General features: G+C 41.0%; 1 protein-coding gene across 1 annotated transcript in view; it reads left to right on the top strand.

Annotated features, from left to right (window-relative positions):
• KCNQ5 (potassium voltage-gated channel subfamily Q member 5) overlaps positions 1-22,669 on the top strand; it is a 191,029-nt gene that overhangs the window by 124,490 nt on the left and 43,870 nt on the right. Inside the window, exon 8 of the mRNA XM_019651534.1 lies at positions 4,853-5,073. Within this exon, the coding sequence (XP_019507079.1) occupies positions 4,853-5,073 (221 nt within the window). The remainder of the gene's footprint in view (positions 1-4,852; positions 5,074-22,669) is intronic.

Here is a 22,669-nt window from a genome sequence, read left to right as displayed (position 1 = left end):
AACGACTATTGGCTGTATATGCCTGCTTCTCAGTTAAGCTGTCTCCCTCACGGTTTGCAAGGCATTAATACAACTCTGTCAGGCTTCTTAGAAGACTACCGAAAGTCACTTTAACGGGCACTTGTGAGACTGTTATAAAGATGCATGTCTTAAAAGTTAGAGCATAAATGATATTTTTTTATTACATTACGATCTTGTGCTGTGACCTGCCGAGTGCTTTGTCCAAATTGCTCCTCCGTGGTTGGCTTTATTAGGTTCTGAGGAGATGTGTGGCTTTTAGGAGAGAACTGTAGAGCACTGATGGAAAAGACGGCGTGTTCTTCTATTTCTTGTGCATTTATTTTCCATTATTTAAATTTCCTGACTTCTGTGTGCAATGAATGATCTGCATGTGTTGTTAAACTAAACTCAGTAAGCCTAGACTTTTTTTTTTCAGCATAGTCAACTTATGTCCTTATTGGCAAGATGTTAGATTGTTTCAAAAATAATTTTTTCAAAATGGTCTCTCCCTCTGTTCACACTTATTGATAGAGAGAAGGGATTTAGTCTTTTAAAAACATATAATGAGACTTAAAATAAGAAACTTTATCTTTTAACAAACTAGCAATCTAGAATCTTTTCTTCTGTGGTTTTGAACATGTAGTCTATCTGACCATTGGTTTCCTGTATTAATTATAACTGCAGGTGTTTCATACAAATGAAAAACTTATTTTTTTATTTCAAAGCATAATTAATAATTAATAATTAATGTTATCAACTTCATTGATTCCTATAAATATTTACTGTTTAAAATTCTGAAATATTTTGCTCCTCAATCATTTATACTATGTTGCATTGCTATTAGTTGCAAGGGTTGCTATATTCTAAAATATTTATATTCTTTTCATATGAATCAGATGCTAACACATAGACTACCATCATTTGTAATGCCTATTTCAAATCGAATCACTTCAACCTAACCATTAAGAGTACCGGATATGTTCCAAGCAGCACGATTACACTACATAGTACTTATTGCTTAAATAGTTTGCGTACTTAGATCTGAAAAATATAGCCAAATGACTTTGTTTTTGAAAATGGAAAGTAAAATCCCTCAGCACTTTCCTGGTGGTGAAATGCTTAGTAATGTGCTGCTCTATTTCCCTCACTCCTAGTAAGGTCTGTAGTAATAAGCAGAAGCTCTTCAGAAAATACACCACATGGAAGCAGAGGTACCCAGCATCCCAGCTACTGACATGAGATTTGAGAATGCCGACTAACCTCAGGTGCATGACCAGGTTACACCACTACCCTCTTGAGCCCTGTTCAGAGACTCACTCTTCCTAAGGACTTCTTGAATGAAGTTTTCAACCCGCTTGTAATTTCCCTCGTTGCCTGTTGCCTGCTTTGATAATCTGTACCCCAGGGACGTACTTGTCCTATTGGCAGAGTCCCGCACAGTGCTGGCAGTCAGCCCCTTGGCGCCTCCTTGTGGTGAGACAGCTGCTGAGCTGCTGCACGCACTGGATGTTATGTATGGCTCAGTTGCCATATTGTGCCTGAGGCGAGAATTTGTAGAATGCTTTTCCTGTGAAGGGCTAAAACCCTAATTAAGTATAATAATAACTACAGCACTCTAAATCCAAGAGGATTACTGTGGGGTTACAGCGATGCCACACGGTTCCCTGGCAGGGAACATCCAGTAGTAGGCTGCATGCTGGGCCCTTTGAGTACTAACTTCTACGTCTGGTTCCTAGAGAGGGAAAAATGCCCTCGCAAAGTGGTTGTGCAGGCTCCCCTGAGTATAGTCCTAAGCTAGGACTGTGGCACTGCATACTAAGAAAGATGCTGCAATCGGTGACTACAGGGACCTTTGGGTTACTTTCTCCAAAGAGAGACCTCCTTGTTGGTCTCCTAGGCATAATTCTTGGCATTCTTCCTAAAAACACTATTAACATAAATCTTCTTCAAAAATCATGTTTACGGATGTCACACACACACACAAAAAAAAGAAAAAAACAGGAAAATAATGAAAAACTTCAGTGGGCCAGTGAAGAATCTATATTTTTAGTCAATGTGTGTTTTCAATAACAGCCACCTAATAAGTTTAATAGTCATCTAATCAAGATGCTCTGTTGATTTTCAAAGGGAAATGAAGTAGAAAAACTAATAAAAGTGAGCTTTTTGTAAGAGGACGCTAGAAGAGATCTTTGCCTTGGAACAGAAAATTTTGCCTAGTTAAAAGGTTCTGTATTACGATCTTATTCTTAAATTTCATGCAATTATATAAAAAGAGAGTAAAAACATTACATATTTTTTTTCTAATTTAGTGTGTGATATGTTGAGTTCACTTTAAAGTAGTTCTTGAGAATTTCTTTAATATTAGACATTGGCAAATAGTCATGTAGTTTAGAAGGACAAAAAGGGAAACAGTACCTAGAATTAAATTTATATCAACTTTAAGTGCTTTAAATGGTATTAAGATTCATGTTATTTCCACTTTTCATTAATTCTTAGATATAATATTAAAATATTTCAAAGGGGCAATTTTTTAAAATACTTTCAAAGGAGTAATTGTTTTTAAATATTTTGTTATTATAAATAAGCCATGGTGGATTTGATGATGATACTTATTTTAGTGTTTTGTTTTGTTTTTTTACTTTTTTTGGTAACTGAAATTTTTAAAAAGGAAAAATTAAATTTCACATTAAATGATTTAATGATATATTTATCAGTTTCCTATACATTTAGCTGGCATGAGAAAAAGCTATATCTTGAAAGTGTGAGACAGTAAATTAATTTGATATTAACTAAACCCTACCTTCTCTAGTAATTGACATCTGCTAGTTCCAGAAAAGGTAATTGATTAGATAAAGTATAGTGAGAACACTTGTAAGGATAGCCATGTTGACTTAAGCCATTCATTAATCTAAATAAAGGTGCAAAGGTGAGCATATATGTCCCTGAACCAGATCATCATAAATTTCAGTGATAGAACAGACATGCTGAAACTGAAAAGACATTTGAAATTTTTACTACTAAAAATCAAAATGAAACAAAGAAAAGCTTGAGAAAAGTAGACATTTTGGGCACTATCCCTTGGAGAATTCGTTTAAATAATTTGAAAGCTTTGGATGACATGGAGAACTTAGCCTGCAAATAAAAAGATGCAGTTTTATGATGTTATTGTTGCTGTTGTTTAATATAATCTACCATTTAATCACACACTTGTCGAGTACAGAAAAAGCCTATGATTGATGGGATTGTTTTAAAGAACTCTTGAACCCACCTGACCCCATCACAAAACTGCCCTGCCTGTTATTTGCATGTGCCATCAGCTACTCATGCTGGATTAGCTATGTCTGCATTTCAGAGGAGAGCTGTCAGCTGCATGGTCAACTTGTTTATTGTTACCAGGACTCCAATCCCCATAGTTCATTATTGGATTTGTTTTCATGTAAACACACATAAAACATGATGTCTTTTTAGAATATCATTTGTTAAGCCACGAGGCATGGAAAAATAAATGTTACTCTTTCTTGTTAGCTACAAAACACGTATCCACTAAACACATTTGCTGTTGGCATGCTGCAGCTGGGGACAGTGGACATGGTGGTAAGTGGGAAAAACAAGGCCTCCACTTTGCCTCAGATAATCCGTCTCCATGAGAACGCTACCTTCGTGCCCCACAAAGGCTGCAGCACAGCTGCAAGTCTCAGCCTCTCAGAATAGCTGCTCCCAGGGATTCCCCTCAAACCCATCACCCTTCATTGCTTCAGGCCCTGGAAAACCCTGGGCCTCAAACATGAAAACAGTGTCACTTTCTAATGAATAACAAGATAGTTTATAAATGCGGCAAGAACACAAACAAAATAGGTACACAACGCTTCCTGCAGTTCATTTGATTCCCACAAATATCTCTTTGCCATGTTGTTATTTTTGTCTCCAGGTGAGAGATAGGGACTCCAAACCCCAAGCCTGTAGGATTCCAGCCTGTCCTTCCCACCACATCTCTTGATTAAAAAAGCATAAAGATGCACTCTGGATGTTGCTGTTGTTGTTAATGCTTCCTTTATCAACCCGTAACAGTTCAATGCTAGCTGGCATCTGAAAGCTGAACGTCTGAACAAATATAATTTACCAGTAGCTGCCAGAACAAATCAATAACCTGTTTAATAGCAGGATATTGTGTTGGTGAACATAACATTTCACTCCATTAATCAGTCATCACATTCATTATATGTTGGGGCTGTTCTAACCTTGTGTGGTTTTGTCTCACAAGAATGAACGTAAGCATAAAAGAAATGTGGTGTTTAAGTGTCGTATGTAGACTATGTATGCAGTGCTGCCAACTTCTATGAGATTGCATGAATTTATGGATATCATAATCTTGCCTGGGATATAAAATGCATGCAGAATGTAGATATTTATGTATATGTAACTGTCTCCCTGTTTTCCTATAGAAATGTTTAGTAATTACAGAGATATCCTCCCAAATTAAAAAAAAAGAACTTTTTAAATCTCAAAAGTTGAGGTTAAAGCTAAAATCTGTTTTGAAAGTGAGTGCCAAACCAGTTCTTGGTATTTCCAGTGTAATTGTGTATAAACTACTGTACTTGACCTCAGCCCTTTCTATGATGAATCCAGGAAGGGTGTGTATACGTGTAGTAGGAGATTGAACCTCAAATGAATGCAGAGATTAAACAAAGCTCAAATTTTCAATAAGGGAAAAAATATATTTCTATGCTCCTACTTGTTGAAAACATTTCATTTTTTTAAATATATGACCGTATACCATTTCATCAAATTATTTACCCAAGTGGAGTGGAAGAAATTGCTTGAAATGGAATAATTGTGCCTCTGTTGTCCACAGTCAGAAGCTAAGTTTTAAGGAGCGAGTGCGCATGGCTAGCCCGAGAGGCCAGAGCATTAAGAGCAGACAAGCCTCGGTAGGTGACAGGCGGTCCCCAAGCACCGACATCACTGCTGAGGGCAGCCCCACCAAAGTGCAGAAGAGCTGGAGCTTCAATGACCGAACCCGCTTCCGGCCCTCGCTGCGCCTCAAGAGTTCTCAGCCAAAACCAGTGATAGACGGTAAGCCATCTTTCCATAACCATTTTTAATTTGATAGACTCTAATGAGTGAGGTTGTGAAGTAATTAATCCTTCATCATAGCACTTGAAGATAGAAGGAAACAACCCCAGAGAATGAATTGTCTGGTTTTTTTATTGCAAATTTATTCGTTGCCTTGGGCAAATGCACAAAACATACGTTTCCTTTTGGAAGCAACTTTGGCAGCTAAATCTAAATTTCAAAGAAATGAAACCAAATGTTGTTAATCCGTCACTCGTATCTACAACACATTATTATTTCTCAGACAAGGCCTGTATCAACATTAATGTGACTGTCCTGATGTATAGGTTATGTCTGATCAGCAGAGGCCCATGGCCCAAAGACTAGCAGGTGCTCTGTGAATGTCTTGAAACACACTAAGAAGGTAACAGCGCCTTTTGGGACAACAATGAAAGTGCATTCCCCTTTCTACTCTGCTCCGTCCACCACAAAGTCAGAGGCCACTGCTTATCTTCCCTAGAAAGATTCCCGTTGAAAGTTCTTATCTAATGATAAGTGGAATCCAAGGCCTTCTCCCAAGGGGAATTAACCTATTTTATTTATCATACTATGTGGCAGAAGTTTATTTGCCAACACATTTTATTAAGTGCCACATAATTTTCATGTTTATAAAATAAAACATTTTCTTTTTCATTTAAGATCAGTTTGGCTTTCCTTTTAAGTATGCCCCCTGGGATCTCTTATACTGGGCAAAGAACCAAAATCAAATAGCATCTTCCATTAATGCATAAAAACTGCAAAGGCTATCAGTCCTGTGTTCTCATTCCCTAGCATAACCTGTGTTTTCCCAGGCCCTGAAAGCCTGAGGGATAAAATTAACAACCAGGGGTCATAATCACAGTGATCTCAGACTCCCTCCAGTGAAATCCCTGGAACCTCAGCCCCTGGGTCCCTCCCAGTCCATTCCGGGATCCTTGGGGACATCCCCCACTCTCAAGTGAGCAACGTGAGTCCCCTCTTCACACTTCTTCATTCTCCACAACCCGATGGATGCCAGGCTCTCCAAGTAGATGCCCAGCAGCTGACCCAATGTGGCCCCTCCTGGCGGGGCTTGCGGCCCCCATCCCGGCGGCAGGACATGCTGATCCTGACAGGCTCCCCACCACCTGTCACTGTGCTAAGGTAGGCAATGCCCCCGCCACCAGCACTGGACAGTCCCCCGTCAACCCTTGCGTGTCCTGAGTCCCTGGCAGCACAGATTTTTCAGTGTCCTCTGGTTTCCACACTCTCCTCCCTAGGAATTTGGCTGAAAGCCAATGAACAGCTGAGTCAAGAGTTACCAGTTACGGGCTTTGTGTGGCACTCAAAATAGACTTTCTGAATATCAAGTCTATTGAATGAATGCCTCATTTCTGGAAGGCAATTTGGCAACATATATCAAAAGCCTTCACATATGCCTAAGCCTGGACACATCCCACCCGCCAATTCCATTTCTAGGATATAATCAATACAATGAAATAATATCAGACCTTAGAAGTGATGCTATAAATTAAAAATTATCGGTGTGGAAAAATGATCACAAAAAGTAAATTGTTCCATTTTTGCTGTGTGCGGGGGCGGGGGGGTGCGGGTGGTAAACTTATGTATTTATAGGAAAAGGTCTGGAAAGATTTACAATGTATGAAGTTACCTCCAAGTGCTGAAACCATAGTTATATTTTGTTTCTTCATTTTGTTCATCTGTATTTCTTATTATTTCTACAGTGAATATGTAAAGCTTTTGTTATAAGAAAGCAAAAGAGGGTTTTCTACTAAAACATCAGGCCTTCCTTTCACACACTGCCCTCTCCCCTTCCCCGGCTCTGGGGGCCCTTGTTCTAACTGGTAGTCACCAAACCCCCCCCCTCCCTAAGTTGACTTCCTCAACCGAGGTGGTAGAAGCAGCACCAGGTCTTAGTACTGGAGACCACCTTCATGGAATGTAACTAATTGCCTAATGAGGTTTATCAGCCCCTGTACAAATAGAGCTGCTGTATTAGGCTCTCGGGTTGCCGTAACAAAGCACCACAGACTAGCTGGTTTAAGCAATTCATGTTTTCACAGTTCTAGAGGCTAGAAGTCTGCAATCTCCTTGGTTTACAGATGGCCGCCTTTTCCCTGGATCTTCACTTACTTCATCTTCCCTCTATGCATGTCTGTGTCCAGATTTCGTCTTTTTATAAGGACATCAGTTATATTGGATTAGGGCCTATGCAAATGACCTCATTTTAACCTAATTATCTCGATAAAGACCCTATTTCCAAATAGAGTCACATTCTGAGGTACTGGGGATTAGGATTTCTACATACGAAGTTTGGAGGGATACAGTTCAGCCCATAGCAGAGCTCCAGCTCACTCACATCACAGCATCCCTGGACAAGCTGGGGTGTGCCCATATCTTTAGCCCTAGCCCTGGGTTCCCACTGTGCTAGAAATACACACATCACCCACAATGGGTCCATGCTCTTCCAACATGGGCTTCAAAAAGCATTCATCTCCGTGCTACAAGGTCCTTACAGTTGGCTAAGCACATCTAAATATAAAATTCATAGAATCTGGCTTCTGAATATGAAAAATGAATTCTACTCTTACAGTTGGCCAGAGGGAAAGCATTTCTCAAAAACTCCTAGAGCCAATGCTACCCATCACAGTATTTTCAGTTACTGCAAAGATGTCTCAGGGGTCAGACAGAAACAGAAGTCCTGTTCTCTACCAGATCACAAATTGGAAAGGTCTCCTGCCATTTTCTACATCATTCCATACAAGTGCGATTCTGCTTGGTTAGAAAGGAATTGCTTTTCTCTGGTTGATGTCCATCTCAATTGGTTTTGAGTTCCCCTAGTGACAGGAGGCCTGATTGCTGTGCTGTTGAAGCAGCTTTGTTGGCTGCCCACCTGGAAGAGATCGTGATTCCTGATTCCTCATGTTTTCCAATAGTCCAGAATCTTTATCGCTAATTTAACTCAACATTAGGTCTAGGGAAAACAGAAGTTCTATTTTTATAGAGAAAAAAAAAACTTAATTAGCTTCAATTGAAGTAAACTTTTCTCCTGAATTATACACTTTTATTTATAGCACTTCTCCAGGTTATAAGTATTTCTAAATTCCACTTACCACTCACAGAAAATAATATAATCCTACAACCAACTCCCAATTATTCTAGATCTATTCGCTCATTCATATCCCAGGTTCTTTTCTTCGACTTTTCTTTCCTTTACATATTTTGGGCATTTCATTGCCTGTTAACAGCTCAGAGAGAGTGGACGAATAGTAGAAAGAATAATGGAAATTCAGATTGGTCTTTAAGTTAATAACTAAGTTACATTTGGAAAATAATGGGCCTGTAACTTAACGATACTATAATAGAAAAACAAAAGAAATCCAGGGTTCATCTGTAAATTTTAATAATTCCTGTGAAATCTGATACCCTTTACTGCAGATGGTATTATTTTCATAATTTAATGACTCTTGCTAAAGGTTATTAAATACCCCGTTGTTTTCTTTGCTATAATTCTTTATGAAATGTACATATTACACTTAAAAAGGGCACAATTGTCTCCTAATAGTCCACATTCATGTGTACCAGAGAAGTGGAAAGATACGGAAATTTACAAATGGCAAAAAGGAAGCAGTAAGCTATAAGGGACAGGTGTAGTGTTGCCATAGCAAATTTATTTTGACCAAAAGGATATGAATAGTAGTTTTAGTTTTTAAATCCAATAATAAAAGATAAAAATGCTTCATTAGTCAATTGATAGTATTTAATTCTCTTCATATAATTTTTTTTTATTGGGAAATTGGGGGAAGGGGAACAGACAAGTTGCTGTCCTTTTGTTCTTCAGTCTAGTTGTGTAGGACGTTGCTTCACTGGCCCAAGTTGGCACCATCATTGCGCTCTTCCTGGGCGAGGCAGATCAGTCGCCGGCTTCTGGACGGCCGCTTACTGCTCACGCTGGCTGCTGGCTACACACAGTAGCCCATGGCAACCCACTGCCACAGGGGCTGCAGCCTACACCGTCGCCGGCGACTCACGGCAGCCCAGCTCCAGGTTGAGCTGTTGTTCAGCATCTTAGCTGTAGAGGGCAGTGTCACTGGCCCTCATATGTGGGATCCGAACTGGGTATCTCTGGCATCCCAAGCGAGTTCTTAACCATCGCGCCACTCGGCCGGCCCCTGTTCTCTTCATATAATTTTTTAAGTTAACTAATATATGACTTCTTCAGATTCCACAGGTAAGTGAGATCGTGCAGCTGTTTGCTTTCTGTGTCAGACTTATTTTACTCAGCACAATGTCCTCCAGGTTCATTCATGTTGTTGCAAATGACAGGATGTCTTCCTTTTTTAAGAATGAATAATATCCCATTGTATAATTATACCACAACAACTTCATTTCACTGTGTGTATATATATATATATATATATCAGATCACCATGTTGTACACCTTAAATATATACGATTTTTATTTTAAAAATAAAAAGAAATTAGGTAGGATAGAAATACTATTCCTATCTCAGTATATAAGAAGAATAACAAGGATAAAAGTACCAGTTATTGAACCCTTCTCTGTGGCAGGCATTGTTCTAAATGCTCTACTATTGTTTCACTTAGTTCTTCTAATACCCCTATGAATTAGGTTCATTATTATCCCCAATTTTGGGATGAGGAAACTGAGGCTTGAAGCTGAGTAACTTGTCCAAAGTCTAACAGGTATAAGGAAGGGAGCCATAATACACACCTAGGCAGTCTAATTTCACAGCCCTCCTGTAGGCACGTTGTCAGATGTGCTCCCAGATGTCATATCAGCTGCCCTTCAAGCATTTTTCATGTCTTCCGTTTCCCTTCCACCCCTCCTGCCCCACCGCTTTCACTCCTCCACCTTCAGCTGGTCAGATTCTCTTCCCATATAAACCATTTGACCTTTCCACTATCCCAGTCTGCCAAACCTCCGAACTACATCGCCTTCAAAGGCTGCCAGAGCTAGCACATTAAGCAAATTGGGGAAATGGTCTTTAGATGGTCCTTCTCTGTTTTATCAACTATCTGGGAAGAGGCTCAGAATAGCAGTCATGCTGGTCTTTGTCTATTTACCCAGGAAGGGAGGGTGGCAAACGGTGAGATCATCGGAGGCCTGCTTCAAGATGCAAAGGGTAGTGTCAACAACAGACCAGTAAATGTGGCTGACTGCAAGAAAAAGGAATACCAAACAGCCAAAATCCACAAGACTGAAACTAAGGTAGAGCTAGGGGAAAGTCCAGATTTCTGGTGACTAGTTGGCTACCAAGGAGGGCTGTAATTCCTGGACCCTGATGCACTTGGAAATGCCTTCCAGAATTCACTCTGAGTACAACAATCTTTATAGAGGAGGATACGCAGGTAGCTCCACCCTGCAGTGCTTTAAAAAAAATCTGTCCCCCACACATGTGTAACCTGCATGTTTTAACATGCTTAATGTTTCCACTTAAGGGGAGCATATCAATTCTGCTGGGCAACCTTAGGGTGCATGCCGGCTGCTATGGGACATGCACCCTCCCCAGATGTTTATGAGAAAGACTAGGCTGACCCTGGGTGCGAGAGATGTGTGGGGTTTGCCTGAGTGGAGGCTGGGTGAGCTGAAGATGCAGAATACCTTCCAATCAATCATGGGGGTCCCTGCAGGTCAGTTCCCTTGCTCAGGCACTGCTAATGTCTCTTCTCTCTTCCGTGTTCCTTTCTCCCCTCAGCCGGTTAGGATGCATTTGGCTGTGGGGCAGATTCACATCTGTGAAGCAGATTCAAATACCTTAAACAACAGTGAAATGTATAAAACCACATAAAAAGAAGGTCAGAGGTAGGACAGCTCACAGCAAGGACCATCGGGGTCCCAGCTTCACTCCTCTGTGGTTCTTGAGTCCTCTTTTGACTCTGCCAGTTTCTATGCCATCTCCTTCCCTGGCAGGAAGCAAGATGGCTACAGCAGCTCCAAGCATCTTATCCAGACATAATACTTTGAGAGGCAGAAAGGGGACCATCTTATGTTGGTAACTCTTCTCAAAGTGAGGAAAACTGTCCATTCACATTTTACTTCAAGGAATTGGGTTTCATGCCTGAAATGGTCACTGGTGAGAAGAATGGACATTGGCTGTCACCAGTCAAGATCCAGCACCGGGATCTGGGGCCAGGCGCCTCCGAAGCACATGGGTCAAGGTCGGGGGAGGGGTGTACCTGGGCAGATTTGAGGATTTATGTTCAGAGACTGGATATTGGGAAGCAACCTCTAGTAGTGTCTGGTACAGCCAAGAAATGTTTTCTACTTTATGGTGAAATTGAGGAGGAAGAATGCCCTTATTTTTCTCCCAAATATTCAGTCTATATGTCATTTCTGTTCCTCTAAGTGGCTATGCTTTTTAAACATACAAGCCAGATTTGGAATTTTTTTGCCTCCTTTCTTTTGTCACATAATTTCCATGAAAGAATGAGCACAGACTGGCCTAACTCCTTGAATTTCAAAAGGACAGAGTGGGTGAAGGAAAATCTAGGGAAAAGTCAATGAATTCACATTTAGGTAATATAATTCCTCCTCACATGCAGTGAGCCCGTACACTACCACCCAGGGGAAACAGGTGCACTCGCCTCCCTCCCCGCCTCACCCGCCTCAAGATGCCACACTCCTCAAGCTGCTTCCCTCTCAGGCCGATGATCACTAACTTGGTCTCCCCTAAAGATGGCAAAAGAGTAGAAATGCACAGTGTGAGCTGCTGGAATCCTCAGCTCCTCCTGAGGATCGTTCTGTCCAGCCCCTTTCTCTCCTCGTTAACCTCTGTCTCTGGGTCCACCGGTCTCCTAAAACTCTTGTTTATGATTATCAGTATAAGATCGACAAGTATACCGACAAAAAAGGAAGCATCTTAGTGCAGTGGTTTTGACAACTATCCTGAACTAACAGACTCCTTTACCAACAAGGGGATGTTTTCTTCCAAACAGTAGAAATCACAAACTATCAATATTTGATATTTGACTGATTTATGTACATGGGCCTGATACTAATCCTTTTTTACACTTGTTTTCTAATGGCACCTTCTTTTGTGTATTTCTCAGTCTGCCCAGTAGACATTTTTGGTGTTTGCACAAAAATGCCAAGCACTGCACTGCACTTAACATTTTTCCTGATTTTCCATGTTGATGGCCCAGCTTCAGCTATTGGGTTGTCGGAAAAGTCATGATGCATTTTTGCAACCAAAAAACATAGAAAAAATATGTCATGACTTTTCCAACAACCCAATAGATTTTGATTATAATTTCCCACAATATATGATGCTTCCTGGCACTTCCAGAAACTACCTGATAATGACGCCGCATTGTGTTGACAGGAACAATTCTTGTTAAAGCAGTATTCTATTAGGGCTTCAGCTTAACCTGTTTGTACACATCCTTGGCAGGGGGTCCCTGACTAAGGAGCATGCCCACTCCTGTGAGCTGTATCTGTAACAAAACCTGAAGGTTTTCTTTCACAATAGAACAAAAGGATTTTTTGAGAATGGCTGACTCTAAGCTCTGGAAACTAACACTCCATAGTTCATGTTCGACCTACCTTAATCATTAGCTTAATTCTATGCCAAAGCCTACAGAGGATATTCAATGGGATTCCGAAACAGACTCTCAGTTCTTCTTCACTAAGGAATTGGTGAAACCCATTACCTGGAGGAATTTTCTGAATTCTGGTCCACACATTCCTTTTTCCTTTAGTTGTCCAGGTTCCTCATTCATTCAGTCACTTGTTTCTTTGTTCAAAGACATATCTTAGTCTTCTTCTCTATGTCCTACCCCCTAAGATCCTGTCCCCCTAAGATCTGCTTCTGTGTTCCAAGGCTCTTATTACTAGTATGGGGAGAGGGGTGGAGAGAAGAGAACTCTCACTTTCTGGTTATAGACTCTAAGTGACTAAGTGTTTATTATATTTCTGGTAAGGGTTGTTTTTCCAATACTCTTGTGAAATACCTGTTCCTAGTTTTTAATTACTAAGGAAATACATTTCTATTTTAATTGGATGGGAATTTCCCCCGGCTTCCTATTCTAATCCAAGCACTGCTTGTAGTTATAGAACAGTATCTCTGTCTGGATTCTTATAGGTTCTGCCCCAATGTTTGTTGTCACACTATAGTGATAGGGGAAAATATACTTTGTTCCTATTGGTGGGAAAAATAATTGCCTTCTGAAGATATGAGCTATAAATAGATTCCATCTCCTCCCTTCCAGTAGAATCTAAGCTGCCAAAGGACCTCAAGCCATACCTTTCCGGCTTCCCCAGATCCAGGGTCTATTGAGAAACCTCAGGCTGTAAACTGGAGCTCTGAATTTTGTTTCACCAGCAGAGCAAAGTGTGTGTGCATGTGTACACTGGTGCTTTAAAATGAATTAGAATGCTGTGCTAGTTATCTGTTGTTACATAACAATTTGCCCCGAGCTTGGCAGTTTAAAATAACAGACAATTATAATTTCACAGTGTCTGTGGTCAGGAATCCAGCCGCGGCTTGGCTGGCTGAGTGCTTCTGGCTCAGAGTCCTTCATGGGGTTGCAGTCAAGCTCTCGCTGGGCACGAAGTCATCTCAAGGCTCACCTAGGGGGAGGATCCGTTTCCAGCCTTGCTGGAGCATTTGCTGGCAGGCCTCACTTCCTCACTGCGTCAGCTACTCCACCCATAGGGTGCCTGAATATCTTCACGACGTGCAGCTGACAAAGACAGAGCGCACACTTGAGTGAAAGAGTACCCAATGCAGAAGCTGCGGTCTTTCAGAGCCTAACCTCAGAAGTGGCATAGCACCACTTCCTCCATGTGTTCGTGGGCACACCGACCAGCCCTTGTGAAATGTGGGGGGGACCGTACAAAGGGGTGAATACAAGGAGTGGGTATCATTGGGGTGAACACTAGGAGTGGGTATCATTGGAGACAGTCTTAGTGGCTAGCAACCACAGATGCCTTTAAATTGAGCATGTCTTTCAAGTGGCATATTTCTACCACTTCCTGTTGTTTCCAAGAACCCCAACCACCAGCTCCCCGTCCCTGTCAAATGTTTCCTTTACCTGCCTGCCTCTAAAAGCATTTGGGTTTGTGACCTCTAGTCTAACCATTTCATGTCCAGTATCCTATATATTATACTTCAAAAAAAAATAAATCAGGGATGGCCAATTAGCTCAGTTGGTTAGAGCATGGTGCTGACAACACCAAGGTTGCCAATTCGATCCCCACATGGGCCAGTGTGAGCTGAGCCCTCCTTAAAAAAATTAATAAGTAAATCACATCCTGTCCTCAACCTTGATCACCTTTGAACCTGACAATTACATTCCATTCTTCATGCAGCTTTTCAAAAGTAATATTAACAAAATATTGAGCATTTTATTAATGTAACCAAAAAAAAAATGTGAGAGAGTGGAAACCAGCTAGTCAGGAGCAAAACCAAAGTGTTCTAACCTCTACCCCAGGGCTCTTTTGTTTTTTTACAATGTGCGGCCAGTCTTCAACTGCTTAAAGAGGTTGAAGAGATGTCCTTAGTCGCTTCAAAGGGCAGAGCCAGAACCAACAATGCACTACTAATCTTTAGCTCAATATCATGACAATCTAGCAACTAGAGGCCCACACCAATGGAATGGAAGCCATCATTGGAAGCCTTCAAACCAAAGTTGGATGATCAACATTTAGGAATTTCTGGGCCCTTGAGGAGATCAAGCCAAACAATCCCTAAGAAATTTTCTTCTAAACCTGAGTTTCTGGAACTGCTCTTCTGACTTGTCCTTAACTGTTCAACCTCTTATCCTCCCTGATAAATCCCAACTGAAGAGTGGAAGACGGGGGCCAGCCGAGTGGCTCATTTGGTTAAGAGTTGGCTTAACAGCGCGAGTTCTGAGCAACAGGGCCACCGGTTCAATTCCCACATGGGCCAGTGACACTGTGCCCAAGCTGAGCTGTTGCTGAGGTGCCAACAGGTGGCAGGATGGCTCAGCTGGTGTAACAACAAGATTGCCTGTTCGATGGTGGGCTACACCCACCCGCAACTAAGACTGAACTCCACACCTTGAGCTGAGCTGCTACCCGGATGGCTCAGTGGATAGGGCATGCACTCTTAACAACAAGGCTGCCGGGTTCGACTCCCCATGGGATGGTGGCTATGCCCACCCACAACTAAGATTGAACACAGCACCTTGAGCTTAGAGGCCATGAGCTGCCGACGGGAAGCCAGATGGTGACTGGCACCCTCCACAAGTGAGGATTGAAGAATGACAACTTGTCTGTTCCCCTTCCCCAATTCCCCAACTATTCCCCTCCCCCAATTCACCAATAAAATCTTTAAAAAAAAAAAAGTGGAAGACAGAGGGAAGGGTTGGCTGGGGAATGACAGGGACACATTTTCTGTCCTGACCCTGGTCTCATCTCTCTTTGACACAGAAAACAGTGATTCCCATTGCTTCTTACCTCTCACTAGCCCCACTCTTTCTCTACCCTTTTCGCTGTGAGCTTGATTTCCTAAGAAGTATGTCTTCCCTCTAGGTATGAGGTCTGTGTGCCTGCTCCATAGTGGAGCATTCACAGAATTTGCATAAATCTGCAACTGGAGGATTTCAATTCAGGCCAATAAATATCTGGGGGCTGCTGCTCAGGGCTGGCATTTTCCTGGGCACTAAAGGAAGTAGACATGAGTAGACATGGTGACTGCCACCTCAGAGAACTGTTCATTTGTCTGTAAGTTTTACTGCCCAACCCCACTCTACTTGCAATATTGATTGAAACCAGGGGGGAACAAGGCATCTTCCTCACTCTTCAGACTTCACACTTTTCAGAAAGAACCTGTGGGTGACCTCTGAAATTCGCACAAAATAAGCACAAAGTTACCTATTACACAAATCCGAGAATTTAGCCCACATTCAAGAGAAGCACTTTGCAGCTGCATGGTGATTTTTCATTCGTGTATCTCAAATTATTTCCTTCAAAGGCATACTTAGTTGTCTGCTTCACAAAGAGAAACCAATATGACACAATTTTAAAATTATATTTAATCACTTTCGTGGTGTGCTCTACTTGGTAAAGAAGGAAAAGGGAAGGTTAGGGGAAGGCCAGGATCCTTTTTCTGCAATGGATTGCTGGCACAAGAAAGAAGACACATTACCCAGACTTTGCTTTCTGCTATGCACAGTATAAAACTCACTTACATTGCCCCAAATTCCTTTTGTTTTATTATCAGTGTCTAATTTTTCGCAGCATTTCTTTTCTTGCCATCTTTTCCCTCTGTTGCCATGTACCATGCAGGACAACAGTTCCTGGACTCTGAAAATGTAGAAACTCAGAAGAATATTACCTGTAGAAAATTAATTTCTGTACCTCCAGTTACAAAGATTCATTTGTATATGAAATCCTTAATTCCCAGTGATGAGAAATTTGCATCTTTCACTAATCTAATGCAGTAGCAATGGTGGTACCATGTCATTCTGTTGGAGGCAGTGACTAATCTTTACCAAACTTTTGTTTGTTTGTTTTAAGATTTTATTGGAGAATCTGGGGAGGGGAACAGACAAGTTGCTGTCCTTTTGTTCTTCAGTCTAGTTGTGGAGGACGTCTCTTCTCTGGTCCATGTTGGTATTATCATTGCTCTGTCCCCGGGTGAAGCAGTCACTTGCCGGCCATTGGACGGCTGCTCACGGTGGCTCACAGCAGCTCACTAAAGCTCACACCCGCTGCCAGCCAGCCCCACTGCAGCCTACACCATCACTGGCAACTCATGGCAGTCCAGCTCCAGGTCAAGCTGTTGTTCACCATCTTAGCTGTAGAGGGCGCAGCCCTCGTGTCACTGGCCCTCATGTGGGATTTGAACCGGGGCCCTGCTGCTCACAGCTGGTGTCCCAAGCCAACTCTTAACCAACGCGCGACTCGGCTGGCCCTACCAAAATTGTTTTGAACCTGTGTTCTCGTGATTTTGTTTTGGTTGAAAAATGTCATGACTTCATGTTTTCTTATATTTGTGTCAGTTATGTGTTGCAGCAAAACTATCCTCTCCCTCCCATCTCCCCAATTTAGTGGCGGCAATCATTTAGTTAGCCCACGGTTCTGTTGGTGGGCAGTACTCCTGTTGTTGGCTGGCCTCACTCATACATCTGTGGTCAGCCGCTGGGTTGCCTGAGGGCTGACTTGCCTAAGGGGCCTCAGCTGGGCTGACTCATCTCTGCTCCATGGAGCCTCTCAGCATCCACCAGGTTGGGCTGGTTCCCATGGTGGTGGTGGGTTCCTAAGAGCAATAAGAGCAAAACCTGCAAGGCCTGTTGAGGCTTAGGCCCAAACTCTCACAGAGTAATGTCCACTGCATTTTGTTGGTCAAAGCAAATCACAAGGACAGCCCAAATGCAAGGTGTGGGGAAAGAGGCTCCACCGCGTACGGTGAGGAGCTGTGGGTATTGTGACCAGTACTGCAATCTACCACCCAGCTGTTCATAGCTTATTCACTTTTATTCTTTGCAGTATCCTATTGGGTCTATGTCTGATTCATTTTTTATTCCTCCCTATAGTTTCCTTTACTTCGAGCCTAAGAAGGAAAGGGAAGGAAAATAGCATTATTTGCACCTAATACGTGCCAGGCGTTGACTAGACATTTTCTGTGGGTTCATTCAATACCCACATAGTCATTTTGCAGGTAAGAAAATTAAGACCACAAAATGAAAATAACTTGCCCAGGTAGCTCAGTCTAAATGCCAGAGTTGGGGTTTGAAATTGCATTTAGGTACAATTCCAAAGCTCTTCATGTTCTACCATGCTGCTCAGCATGTTTTCTTACACAAAAGTCACATCACTTATAAATCAATGAAACAGTACAAATCAGCTATAAGTTTAGTATTTGTCAAATGACATCTTCTTTTTCAATTAATATGGCAAATATATTCAAGGCATGCCCCTTTGTCATTATATATACAATACAAATAGTCTCTCCCTACCCCTTCAAGTGTCAATTAAGGTAATGCACCAGTAATTTCCATTATTTTCTGAAAGCAACACTTAAACATTGCCATCTCTGGCCATCCTAGTACAAATGGTATCCAGGTTTACACACTGGCGTTTCCTGGCAGTATTACTGCTAGGCTAATAAGAATTGAAAGTTGAGAAAAAATTTACCATTACCTGTTTTGAATTCCTCAAAGGATTCGATTAATGAATAATGCAGATTTGTAATTCTGCAGTTTGTCAGACATTGAAAACCATGATTGCTTTGGTTGAAGTCAGATTTCTCTAAATATGATTAAAAAGAAGACAGATCTCATCTTCTTGGGAGATAAGATTAAATAAGTTTTTTTTAAGTCACTTTGTCATTGATTCAAAATGTTTCTCCCTAAGGCTGTTTTAGCCTAGACTGGCAAGATCAATCCATCCATCTCCTAATTTGACCTAGTTCAAATATTTTGCTGTGTAAGGAGGGTGTCTGAGATGATGCTGTCCAGCATGGGCCAATAACTATCCCAGGTATATGCATGTGGTTGGCCTTTGCTTTGTTATAATCACTTGGCTTTGCTAGGATTACCCAAACATTGTTCTGATGAAGGCAGTCCTGCTAGACTATGCATTTCCCTTGCATTGATTACAAACACCTAGATGACTTACTAGTGGAACTACAGAAGTCTACAAAAGTCCATTTGTGTGTGTATGAGTTAAAAAAAAATGTTTTCACAAAACTGGGAGCTTTATGTCCTTGTTTTCGAATGGAAAGACTTAGGGCCTTGAGTATGGCGAATTCCCAAATAATTTTTTGTGAAAATTGAATTAATTTGACACACTGGTGAGAAAACCAGTCTAGGAATAAAATAGAACTTGTTCCAAATCCTAGTTCCCCCACTAGGCTGGGCGAACTGAGGCACATGACTTAACCTCGCTGTGCTTTCTGTCATCTGTCTAACTATCCATCTCTCTATCTGTCTATCTTTAAAATAGCAGGAATAATACCTACCTAATAAGGTTGCATGTGAAATAATGAGATATAATGTGTGCAAAATCCTTGTTCAATGGCCAGCACAGAATAGGTACTCAGTAAATTGAATGTATTGTTATTATTTATTAATTCATTAATGCTAATTTTTACATTAATTTTCATGAGTTAAAGTACTAAGCTTGATTAATTTGCATGTTTTCATCTTCCCTTCTTCCAGTACCTGATGGCAATTCCTATCCATAGTAAAAGGAAGTTTAAAAGTTATATGTTCATACAAACTTTATTCCTTCATTCTTAGACTGAGTTTTAGGAGTCCTCCCATTGAATAATTTAAATAATCACAAAAAGAATGAAGTGTCTTTATTATACCTCATGCTATTGCTATTTATCAGGTATCATTTCCTTTATTAAAGATGATGGAAATAGTGCATTTGTTCTGGAAGACAGGCATCGGCTTACTATACGACAGCACAGTGTGTGGCACATAATAGTTGCTTAAAAAATACTTACTGTGGGCCGGCCGAGTGGTGCGTTGGTTAAGAGCTGGCTTGGGACACCAGCTCTGTGCAGCAGGACCCCAGTTCGGATCCCACATGAGGGCCAGTGACACTGCCTTCTATAGCTAAGATGGTGAACAACAGCTCAACCTGGAGCTGGGATGCCATGAGTCACCGGCGACAGTGTAGGCTGCAGCCCCTGCTGCAGTGGGCTGCTGTAAGCTACCATGTGTGGCCGGCAGCCAGCATGAGCGGCCGGCAGCTGGTGTGAGCTGCCAAGAGCTGCCGTGAGCAGCTGTTCAGAGGCCGGCAACTGATCTGCCTCACCTGGGAAGAGCACAATGATAATACCAACATTGGCCAGTGAAGCAACGTCCTCCACAACTAGACTGAAGAACAAGAGGACAGCAACTTGTCTGTTCCCCTTCCCCTGATTCCCCAGTGCTGTTCCCCTCCCCCAATTCCCCAATAAAAAAATCTTTAAAAAAAAATACTTATTGTAAATAAATGAATGATGAACAGCTAGTGAACAAATAAACCATTTAATATTTAGCTATTCAGGAATCAATGCATTAAACCTTATTAATAAAAATTGCTTTGGGATTGCAAAAAGCCCACACACAAATGAGATGTATCACTGAAGCATACAGTGTGATATTATTATGTCTTTATTGCTGAATCACTGAATGCTGAGGTATTCAATAAAATGGGTATTTGAGTGATTTTTTAAAAGGTAATGAAACTCCTGTATTGCTTGGTAGTTGTAATATTTAAAAAAAAACACACATAAAAACATACTCCAGTGTTCCCATTTGAATAAATATAGTGAATATAGTAACATGAAATTAAAAAGAAGAAAGAAAGAAGTTTTTATAATTTTTTTCTTTTTTACTTTATGGGCAGTTACTACGCCATTATTGTGATGTGATCAGCAATTTTACCAGTAGAGATGATACTAATTATTTTTGAAAATCCCTAGTGCTTCATATCATCACTCAAAACAGAAAGACTCCTTTTAATTAAGTGTCAGGAACTATTCCATGAAATTTTGCCAGCATTTCTGCTAACCAGTAAGTAAGGTTAATTGATAATTCTTAATAAAGAATCTTAGAGAAATTCATATCATAATTAACATAATTTAAGATGCTGATAATGCATGAATTATCTACTCAATCAGTGTAAGTGGAACCTTTGATCTTAAAGACAAAGTGCACTTGTATCTTACATTAGTAAGATCCCTCATTCATATAAATTAGTATTTCTAAATATTGCTAATTAGCAAGCCTGACAACAACCACAATAAAAATCAATTTTGCCAAATAGAAAGAGTGGTGGTTAATGTATTTGGTGAACATGGTTAGATTAGTATTGATTGAATCACCCAGTAAGCAAGTTTCCTGTGATTGGCAGGCACTGTGCAGAGTATGCACAGCCACCCAATCGTTAGTCACTTGGCCGTCTAGGTTATCAGATCGACTATCATGATATCACGATGTTTGCATTCAAGTAACGCTTATTTTACTGAATAAAGTCCCCAAAGCTCAAGAATAATGATGCTGGCAATTCAGATATGCCAAAGAGAAATTGTGAAATGCCCGTATGTATGGGGGAAAATACAGTACACCTATATGTAGGATTTGGTGTTATCCGCGATTTCCAGCATCCACAGGGATCTTGGAACATATCACCCTCGGATAAGGGGGGACTACTGTACTTGAGGACTCTTATGTTAAGTACATTACAGACTGTGTGCATGTCTGTGTACCACCTAGTAGGGAAGCATGTGAAAATGTAGCAATAATTCTTCCCCCATCTTCCAATAATGTCTGAGTAACATTTCCCACAAGGTCAATGGCAGCAGGTAACCAGTCAGCTCCACTGTGATTTTTCTTAGAAAAGTCCTCCTGGAAGCCTCCACCCCCCTTTTAGCTAAGCTGCCTGCCCTCCAAGCCTGCTGCTGCACGGCTACTACCTTTTGAATTTCTGTTGATTTTCTTTTAGATTGAAATCCCAGTTGACAGGGTATCATGCTCTTGTCATTCTTGATCTATTCTTATTTCAAACAGTAAAACTCCACTATTTTTTCAGCCAAAAATATGGTATGATGACAGAAACCATGACGCTGACAGCTGTCAACACGTCTGTCCCGTGTTTCACACGAGTCTTCCCTGGACCGATTCCCTCTGCACTTACGCACTGGGATCACACAAGGGGTTTCCTTCACCATCATCCTGTGATCCCTGTCGTGTCTCCTATGCCTGTGTCTTCCTCTCTCTTGGTTTACTTTCCCATGTTGATGAGGTACATCTTCTAGTGCATTCCTGAGAAAAGGTGCAAGGAAAACGAAGTGTTTTGAGAACGTTGGTGCCTGAAAATGGCTTTTTCCCATCCTCATGCTACCTGATAGTTTGGCTTGTGACAGAATTTAAGCCGGAAATAATGTCCCTTCAGAATTTTGAAAGCATTGCCGCCTATGTGCTTGTTTTCAGTATTGTCATTAAGTCCATAGCCATTCTGATTTTTGCATGGCAGCAGTGAGGGTTTTTGTTTGTTTGTATGTATGTTTATCTTTCGAAGCCCATAGAATTCACTTTTTGCTTTCAGTGTTCTGAATTGTCATAATATTTCTTAGTATGGGTATATTTTTATCCACTAAAGTGGATACTCAAGGGTTCATTTCAAACTGGAAATTCATGGCCTTCTGTTCTGGAATATTTTATTGTTTGTTTTTTTATGATCTCTTCCCCTTATTTTCTCTGTTGTCTCTTATGGAAATCCTTTATTTGGAGGTTGAACTTGTCAACTGGCCCTCTGATTTTCTTATCTTTCCTCTCCTGTTTTCCACCTCTTTATCTTTTAGCTCTACTTTCTAGGAGTTCTTACTGAGATTTTTATTTCTGCTATCATTTATTATTGTTGTTGTTTGCTAAATGTCCCTCTGTTTTCGCTTCCTATTTTTGTTTCATAGCTATAGTATATTGCCTTATCTCTGTGAGGATATTGACGATGTTTTGAAATTTTCTTTTCCTTCGTTTCTATTTCCTTCTAGTTGATTTGGGTTTCTATCTTTGTATGGGAAGATTTCCTCAGATATTTAGTAAACCTTGGATGTCTCCTCATAGTCATCCAAGTGTGGAAGATAACAAG

Source organism: Hipposideros armiger, unplaced genomic scaffold (assembly GCF_001890085.2).
Source record: "Hipposideros armiger isolate ML-2016 unplaced genomic scaffold, ASM189008v1 scaffold_162, whole genome shotgun sequence".
Classification (NCBI taxonomy): Eukaryota; Metazoa; Chordata; class Mammalia; order Chiroptera; family Hipposideridae; genus Hipposideros; species Hipposideros armiger.
The sequence above is the reverse complement of the archived record's forward strand: the minus strand, read 5'-3'. Positions and strand labels throughout refer to the sequence as shown.